General features: G+C 53.7%; 1 protein-coding gene across 1 annotated transcript in view; it reads right to left on the bottom strand.

Annotated features, from left to right (window-relative positions):
• Positions 1-7053, bottom strand: part of ZNF821 (zinc finger protein 821) — a 10624-nt gene extending 3571 nt beyond the window's left edge. Inside the window, exons 1-6 of the mRNA XM_010076331.1 lie at positions 6973-7053; positions 3116-3241; positions 2564-2703; positions 2290-2394; positions 1218-1384; positions 4-498 (exon numbers count right to left, since the gene is read on the bottom strand). Coding sequence (XP_010074633.1) covers positions 4-498; positions 1218-1384; positions 2290-2394; positions 2564-2703; positions 3116-3197 — 989 coding nt within the window. The 5' untranslated portion in view covers positions 3198-3241; positions 6973-7053. The remainder of the gene's footprint in view (positions 1-3; positions 499-1217; positions 1385-2289; positions 2395-2563; positions 2704-3115; positions 3242-6972) is intronic.
• Between the last annotated feature and the right edge of the window lie 2471 nt (positions 7054-9524).

Genomic DNA, 9524 nt, shown 5'->3' with positions numbered 1-9524 from the left:
AGCATCATGTCCATTTTCTCCAGACGCCGCTTGAGCCTCTTGGCCTCGCGCTCCCGGATGAGCCGCGCCTGTCGCTTCTCTGGGGTCTCGTTCGCGCGTTTCAGTCGCATGGCTTCGCGCTGCAGCCGCCGTGCCCGCTGTTCGTCTGTCTCTTGCATGCGCTGCAGTCGCTTGGCTTCTCGATCCCGCATACGCCTCACCTCCCGCTCTTCGGGTGTCTCATTGTCCCGCCGGCTCTTCTTGGCCATGCGCTCCCGCTCCAGACGCTGCAGCCGCACTTCCAGGGGCTCGTTCTGCCGGCGAAGGGCCCACTTCCGCATGCCGGGCGTCTGTGCCTCCAGCAGCTTACGATAAGCAGCGCAGTTGTTGCACACTAGGAGGATGCCTGCAGGATACACAGGGGGGTGAAAGGCAATGTCTTTCCCCTCCACGCCGGGGGGGCCCTCGCTCTGCGGTGCCGGCAGGCAATCTGCACTGAGCACCTCTGGCAGCTTCTCACTGGAAAGCAGAAAGAGCAGAGAGTCAGAGACTGGTGCCGACGGAGAGTCCCCACCTCAGACTGCCCGGGGGCTGCAGTGAACAGTGCCCCTCCTACAGCCCACGGCAGAGGCCTCTGGTCACCATTCCTGCCCACAGACACGTCTGAATATCTAAAATGAAGCAACATCACATCCAGGGTAGGAAGGAGGGGAGCTTGGAGCAGTGTCTGGGCTGGCAGGGTGCAGGAGCAGGAATCAGCCAGCAACCTGCTCCTCCCCATCATCTCTGGGCTTCTCCTTTCAGCCCTATTCCACCAGTCTGTCGATAATACTCCACCAGGCAGGACACCAAGAAGGAACACTTTGGTTTCTGCCCGTAGTCCTGCTCTGGAAAGGAGGAGCCCATCCGGGCAGTACAGACCCACTCTCACAGATTGCTGGGCAAGGGGAGCAGCTGGTAGTTCTCCAGTGGCTGGAGACCCCAGCGCTTTCTGCACAGTCCTAGCTCCTCTCCGGGCTATGGAACCCTTCCAGCAGCACAGCCCACGGGGGTCTGCGCAGGTGACACAGAGCTGCAGGAAAAGAGGGATCCAGGGAACCTCGCTCGCTGGGGGTGTTCGCAGCTCTCCTATACGGGCCCTAGTGGGTCTAGAGCTGTGGCTTCTGTGTCATTTCAGGCAGCCCAACAATCTTTAATGTGGGGCCCCTAGCCCACTCACCAGCCAGGGTGACCCTGACCTGTGGAACGTGGCGTGGCTGGTGAAGCGTGCTCCACACACTGCACAGTTTGACAGCTGGTCCTCCGAGTGGATCAGGAGATGTCGCCCAAGGGATCCTGGTGAGCTGAGGGCTCTGCCGCACACGGGACACACGTAGCTCTTGGCGCTCACCACAGCTGCACTGTGCTGAGAAACAAGCACCGGGTTGTTAGGTACCAACTGTCCAGCTCCCGGCCCAGCCCACATGCTCAGCAGATACGGCAAACCGTTCCGTTCAGCCTCCTGGAACGGGAACGCTTTACTGCTAAACCTCTGCCTGACAGCTCCTAGAGCAAGCTCAAGGCATCTGGGGTGTCACAGGTCAATCAGCAAGGGGGAAACCTTTCTACAGCTCCACTCCGGTGCAAGAGAAACAATTAAGGCCAAAACACTTGGACCGTAAGACCTGACCCTTGTTTTCAGAAATGCATCTGAGGAGCTGCTGTTGCTGGACAAAGCATGACTGGACTAACAGGAGGCAGGATGCTGGGGAGGAAGCACCCAGATGGAGACAGTCAGCTATTGCTGGTAAGTGGCCAATTCAGCTCTGCTTCATTCCTTCGTTTGCAGATGTGCTGCAGAGAGAGCACTGACAACAAAACCCATGAGATTCCAGCACAGATTTCCTGCAATACTGGAATAATTTCAGAGGAAGAGCAGCTATTTTCATGGATAGGAACTGTGATAAAGGTACAAAATAAAGAACTGAGTGATTAGGAGGAGAGTTTCTTATCTCACTGAATGATGCTTCCATGTTTAATCTGAAGGAACTGCCTGGTCTTAGCCTGCAATGGCTTGCAGAGACTGCCTTGGGATAGTGTGGTGTTTTCCAGATCTGCAGAGTGGTGCCCTACTGATTCTTTCCCCAGGACACCCCCTGGACACAGCTTACTGCTGTAAGTGTCCATCACATCCTGGCTAGAAGCTCAGGTCTGTGACTGCAAAGGCCAGAATAAAGCCATCCTGTGCTTTGGGTTGTTTCTGAGTTCAGGGCTTAAGGGGCCTTGAGGGGCTTAAGGCCAGAGAAATCCCAGTCTGGAGCCATCCCCTACCTGGTAGACGTGGGCAATGAGCCGCTCTCTGCTCCCACACTCCAGCTGGCAGAGGGGACACTGTGACAGTCCCAGCATGGGGTCAGCACTCAAGCTCTCAGGCACCTGCAGGGAGGAAAAGCCACGCTGCATAAGGCACACAGATCCCTCACGGCCACCCACCCTCCCCTTTGGAGGAGGTGGGAGGGAGAAAAAGGTAAAAACCACAGTGGGGAGAGGAGGTGTTTGGACAGCACCCCTCTCTCGGGCGAGTCCAGAGCCGGTGCACACTTGCCTCGTTCTCCCTCTGCGGGGTTTCAGCCGCAGGTTGTTCTGCGTTCTCCAATTCCTTCTTCACTTTCACTGTTGAGCCATCCTCCTCAGATGTATGGGAAGAAACTTCATCCTGGGTGGTTTCCTCGTCATCACTGCCACCTGGAACATGAAGAGCAGTTATTCCGAGTGTCGGGACCCTGAGGGCAGCACACAGACCGTGACTGTCCCAACCAGCACCACCCGGGGCCTCTCCCACACACCCTCCGACCAGGGGTCCACGTCAGCCCAGGCTGGGCGTTACAGGGCTCTGCAGAGTCCCTGGACCTGGCCTCTCGCCCTGCCTTGCTTCACGGTCACTGCTGTGACCGCCCTGCTCCGGTGAGCTGGAACTGTGTCCCGCAGCGGGGCCGTGTCCCAGCCTGTGCCGCAGCAGCCCTCCGCTCTGGGCTCGCCGTCCCCCAGGGAGCAGCCCTGCTCCTGCTGATTGCCGACACCAGGGGCTAACCCCGTGATGGTCCCCAGAGTCCCCCCCGGTCACTGTCTGGCCGTTACTGGAAGGGGCAGAACTCACTGCTGCTGGAGTCGGGGTCTTGCAGCGGATGAATGGCTGTCCTTTGGTCCCCAAGAGCTCCAGGAAAGTTGTTCTTCATCATGGCTTGGCGAGCTTGCTCCTCCAGCCCTGCAAAGACTTGCTCCCCTGGCAGCCACAAGGACAAAGAGTCAGACAGGTGCTGTTCCATCGCTTTCACCACCAACGCTTCCCAAAAACATAACGGGTGCGGGGCTGCTCACCTGCACTGTGCAGAACCTCTGGAGTCACCTCTCAGAAAGTTTAAATGCTCAATAGTAACCTCTCCACTTGCCTACCCTGCAACACCAGCCTCTTACACCCACCGGTGCCAGCCTGGTCCCTCTGTCTAGAACAGTCTCTCTAGTGGAAACGTCCATTCTCAGCCTGCTCTCTGCATACGCAGCTGATTTGTAGGTTCTCAAGAACCACTCAAAGCACAAACGTGAAAATGCATAAGGAACATGCGGTGCATTTTTCACATAAAACAAAAGCTTTCGGAACAGAATTGTACCTTTTATGTAGGGCCACAAGTGGCATCAGTATAACCAGGGAACTGAATTCTTGATACATGGAGAGAGCACCAGTCCCGTTACAAGGATAGGGACGCTCCCACCTGCTAAACCATGTCAGCAGCTCTGCCCCACGTTCACACTCACCCGGCCTTTCTGGGGCTTCCCTCTCCATTTTGGGCAGTGCTTTAAAAAGCAGTAATTTATGGAAGATTTCAAAGACCTTCAGAAGTTTAATGGAGAGTGTGGGAGAAGAATTTTAGTTCCCAACAACTCCATGGAGGTTTCCAAAACCATGTGAAGGCATTAATCATTCTGTTTCTGCAGAGAAGACGAGAACACGACCCACGCAGGCTGAAGAGAGGCACTGAGAGGCACTAAATCCGTTTGGCACGGAAAGCAGCAGGTCCCGTTGTGATTTCTGTGACAGGTACCTGCAGGAGAAGCCATTCCAGCACCGAATGGTTCCATAGCCTGGAGTGCTGCTTCTGTGTCTGGAGCACAGCCTGGGGCGGTGGGTCCGAGACACAGGCTTGTGCAGAGCAGACGCCACACAACCACAGCGCCTCTCCAAGCAGCAGGATAAAAGCCCTGAGACCAAAACAGCATTGCAAGACAAAGCGTGGTGAAACGACGAAACCCGCAGAACACAGGACAGAGGCCAGCCTATGGCAGGAAACATGCCACCTGGGACAGAGCTACAAAACAGGACAGCCCAACGCCGCGGCAGCTGCGCACGGGAGCAGTTACGTGTGGGTTTTCTCCTCCCTTTCCCCTTCCAGATGGTTCATGTTTCCACCAAGCAGCAGCCTGGAGGATGGCAGGTGGGTTCCTGCTCGGATACACGGACTATGCAGACAGTCTGCAGGATTTTAAATGCTGTGATCTTTATACGGGGCCATTGGGGAGGGAACTCCTCCTCTCAGTAACACCAGCATCGATCGCAACCAGGAGAGCAATCGCGTCTGCCCGCCTTTCTGTACAACACACCCAGCACCCATCGATTCAGCGCAGGGCAGAGAGCCGTCAGCTCACAGCCAGAAACGCAAATCCTGAACCAGACCCGTGCTGTCAGCAGACGACATCTTGTGCGTTCACCCCCAGCCTGCACCTAAAAGGCATCACGGGACTGGAAAGACAAACTTTTAAAAATGCTATCTTTAGCTTTTTCAGAATTTCTTGTGTATTAAGCTAGTATTGTCTCCAAAAGAACTTGGGGAGAGTGTCCTGTTCATCTGCTGACGGACCAAGTCGTACTTTGATAAAGCCTTAGAGCGCTAACGTTTAACAGACCCCGGGTGACTGCACACACACGCTCACACACAGACACACCCCCACCCCGCCCCGCTTCGAACACACTGACACCCACTGGGAAAGGGAGGAAGAGGGGCAGCAGCTTTAGGATTGCTGCTGTCAGGGAGGGATGTTGTGCTCAGTATTGAATTCACAGACTCTTCTCCAGAAGTTTCTTTATTAAACACACAAAGGGCTGCGGGCTGACCACAACACCAAAGCACGTCACTGTATTCGTTTTACAAACAGCTGGAGACACAGGACAGAGAGAGATCACACAAACGCCTCTGCTTCGCATCCCAGTTCTCCTCACCAAACTCTGGTAAATGAGTGGGAAGCCGGGTGGGCAGCGGTGGAGGTGGGGGCCAGCCCTGCGGCACTGCGCAACAGGGGCAGTTGTGACTGCCAGGATCTGGGGCCGTACCAGCTCGGTAGCCAGAAAGGATTTTTTTTCCTGAGCCCTTCCCTTCTCGAAATGTATGAATGCAGGGTAACTCACAGGTATTCTGGAAAATAAACACACAAACAAACAGCCCCCTCCCCAAAATCCACAAAACAAAATCAAAAGAAACTGCACCATTCCCCTGTCTTCCTCCCTAAACGGAAAGGTCTCTCAGAGACGAGACACTTTATTCCCTCCTCGTACATCAATTTAAAGTCCCTGTTCATGTGGGTCTTCTCTGCGTTCCTTTCCTGGACCTGACATTTGCAAGTCTCGCCACAACTGTGAATCTAGTCCACCTGCCTCATGGCTATTCTGGGTTGTCCACACTGCTGTAGTGGTTACTGAAATGAAAAACAACACAATGGAAAGGGTTAACAACGGCAGCCCACAGAGCCCAGTAAGAACCAAGAATTTTGATGGAAGCAACATTTCTGCTCCGTTTTAAATGCTGAGTGCTATTTCTTGCAAGATACTCTCTTCAAACTGGGAATGTCATAGACAGCAGAATTCAAGGAGCACGGAAGAGCACAGAACGTGTGCGTCAGAGGGAGGAAACAGAGGATTAACGGGATGGTGGGACCATGACAGATAGAGCTCGGAATTGGGAATTAATTCGACTAACAAAAGCCGTTCTCAAGAGTTCTAAAATAAGCACCACTTGCACAAGGCACAAGCAATAGAAAGAAAAGCAGCTCACGGGACAGCAGGCGGAGAAAATCAAAGTGCACACGAACACCTGCAGCGGATTTTTGGCAAGCACAAGAACAGTGAGAAGCCCAGAACCGATGGAGTGACAGTGCAGCAAAGGATGGGCTTGGACGCAGGATCGGACAGATTGCTTAGAGAGATTTTATACTTTTATATTTCAGAGTCCTGGAGAAAGTAAAGACCAAATGGAACCAACGAAGATATCTCCACAGGAACAACGTAAGTGCCTTGTATTTTTCAGTTCAGTGTCGAATGGGCATGGCAATACGTGTATTCCAGTATTACAGTTTTATTCATTTTGTCAGGTGCAAGTGTTTTCCATGCACCACGTGGCAAAACAAAATTAAATTCTTAAGAGCCAGTTACGTGCCGCAGCCCTGCCAAAAGGGAAACAACCACAATTAAAACTGCAGAACGGCTGGCCGTCATGCACAATGACACTTTGGTGATAATGGTATTCTTTATCATTGTTTCTGTATTATTTTGAATTTCCTTACACATCAACTTCCATTTAAAACTGTTTTGACTTGTAATCACACAACTTCCCAGCCCGTTGCTCTGCATGCCAAAGTGATTCTGAGCCCTGTGAGGACAGCAAACCACGTTGTTGTGAGTGCAAGGTTAACTGAGGGCCATGCCAAGCCTGGAAAGTAACCCTGGAAAGAGGCAGCACCAAGCAAGCCAGGGAGAGGAGATCTGCAGCTGTCGCCCACCCCAGTGAATCCAAGAAGGAAGGTAATGCGGAGTGGCCATGCAAGGAAGAAGTAGGCACCGTCCTCCCACAGATGAGTCCAGTTAGATATTCACAGTGGTATTTATGCAAATCCAAAAAGCACTTCCCCAGCCCCGCAGCCTGCCAAATCAGACCCCAGCTGCAGACAACTGCGTAAAAAGCCGCATACCTGCTGTCCCTTTTATTCCTCTCCTCCCAACCACTTCAGTCCCTATGAAGAAGTCTCAGTAACGTGTCTGATAGGTCTCAGCCTGACTCCTCATTCTGCTGGCTCACCCAGTTCTTGGAGATGATGTTCTCTCCGATTATCCTCATCAGTGCACTGCACGGCATTTCTGGGCCCTCCAGACACACAGCGGGCTAGGTAGGCAGAGAAGTCCCAACCATTTGGTGGTGTTCATCACAAGACAAGATTTTCCATCCCAAGGTGGAGACATCACCATTGACATGTTTCTTGTATCTTTCAGTCCCTTTATTTTCTTGTGGTCCTACTTGCGGGTCCCGATGCTCCCGTTGAATAGTTGCTCTGTAGCAGTGTACCACATGTAAAGGAGGTGAGCAGGTCCCAGAATCTCTCTCTATGGCATACCAGATGCCGTAATCTCAACCTCATGCCCGCTGGCAGCATGTTTGTCAGACAGCTTCCCCTGAGACCAAAACTGGAGATACAATCACTTGTATTGCAGATAAAAAAGCAATGTTCACTGTGAAAACAGCGCACAACTGAACCCTGTAACACGTACAGTCCTGTATATAACAATACAAGCTTCTGAAGAACGTAACCCTTATGCAGCGCAGAAAACAGCCTGCCTGAACACCACGGGAACGCTCCCTGCACCGTTAGAGCTGCTGTGCCCCTTGGTTCCCTTACGCGAGAGACCACGACTCCGCTGGGGAGGCAGGGTAAGCGCGTGCCTCCTGTAAGGCTGATCTAACTGGAGCAGCAGTGTATGGGCACTCAGAGGCAAACGTGTGTGCACACAAGATGTGTCACTAGTATCACAGGACAGAACACAGAACATAGTCCCTTTCTGTAAGGAGGACAACTCCAAAGTCATCAGCCATCAGGCAAACCAAAGCTACACTCTGCCCACTGTTGACCCCAGCGCCCAGAAGCAGGAGCTGGAAAGCACATATCAGTGCAGATGCCGGAAGCCACGCGTTGAGACCCTTACACTGGCCACCAAGGAAAGCTCTGTCAGCTGTCCCACGCCTTGCTCGAGCAGACAACGGAGCTTCCGAGTCCCACAGAGAGGTAATTCTCCCCGGTCCGCTCACCAAGCGTGCAGTGTTAGGCTGTATCACAGCGTATTTTCCTCCAGCACAGAGGACAGCATGCAGGGGTTCCTGTTGCCGCACCCATACAAAAGGCAGCACAGAGAAACACAGGGAGACATGCAGGCCAGCAGCATCAGCAAAGTGAGGCAGTGTTAAGGCTGCAGCACTCAGCTCCTGACAGCTACCACAGCTTAGCAATACCCAGGGCCCTCGCTTCAGCCTTGCTTTCACACGCCTACAGGAGCAGAAATTTGTTTTCCTCATTCCAGCCAAATCCGAAAGGTGTCTCCAGCCACAAAGCTGAGTACGTACCAGGGCAGACGCCCCTCCGGTCCCCCCACCTTCCCTCTGCGGCCATCAGCCAAACAAAAGCTGCAGGTGGGCAGTTTCCCCTTTTCAGCCAAACACCCACACGTGTCTCCCAGCCCCACTAACACCCCGCCGTAGCCTGCCCACAGCGAGTGTACAGCATCTTCAGCCCTTTCACTACCAAACAAACGCCAGGGTCTCAACAATGCTGGAGAAACAGATCTGTCCTATCAGCTCAGCTCAAGAATGATCTGACAGATAACATTTATCTGCCCAGTGAATTACCGAGCCACTGCGCATTCCCTGACAAGAAAGAGCAAACGGCTTCACTGACATTATCCGGTAGGAAACTGAGGTTCAGTGAGCTTAAGTAACATCTCTGAGGCCAGTCAGCTGAGCCTGTGGCAGGGCAAACACCAGAACCCAGGACTTCCTGGCGTTCAGCCACACACTCCAACCACCTTGCCTACAGCTTCCTTTGCCACCCAGGATGGACCAGAGCGCCGAAGTCATGTTCCTTAGTTTACCAACCCGCACTTGTAACAGTGCGAATGCGAAGCACAGCTGCAGCCCTGCACACGCACACCCACCTTCACAGCACTAGCCGTCTGTTCTGTCACGCCAGGACACAGCTCCGCTCGCCTGACGCACTGAGCTCAGCTTCTCCTCTTACAGTCCCCAGGATGAAACACGAGCAACCACCATCCCCCACAAACTGCCCCTTCCCCTCATTCCCTGCCTCCCCCCAACACAACCCAGCCAGGGCAAGGATCCCACAGTCTGGGTAACACCATACTCACAGCGAACTTTGTTAGGAGTGGTCTGTTTCCGACGGGACATGTTTCCCCAGCCTGGGAGCACAGAGAGTTCGTTCCCTCAGCAGAGGGCTCACCTGGGGAGAGAAGAGCCTGTCACACACGCTGCTGGGACCTCCTGAGCCTCCTGCAGCTGGCTGTCCCGGGGTCGTTCCCCACTGTTCTGCTACAGGGCTTGTTCTGCATCACCACAGCCACATGCAGTGCCAGCATCCAACGGGACCCACAAGCATTTCACAAACCGCCATGGATGGACAGTCCCACCCCGTTCTCAAGCAAAGTTACAAGGAATCCTGTCCCCAGCGTGCAGAAAGCTGAG

The sequence above is a fragment of the Pterocles gutturalis genome, unplaced genomic scaffold (assembly GCF_000699245.1).
Source record: "Pterocles gutturalis isolate BGI_N339 unplaced genomic scaffold, ASM69924v1 scaffold23428, whole genome shotgun sequence".
In the NCBI taxonomy this organism is placed as follows: Eukaryota; Metazoa; Chordata; class Aves; order Pterocliformes; family Pteroclidae; genus Pterocles; species Pterocles gutturalis.
Note: the sequence above shows the minus strand (reverse complement) of the source record. Positions and strands in the feature narration are given on the sequence as shown.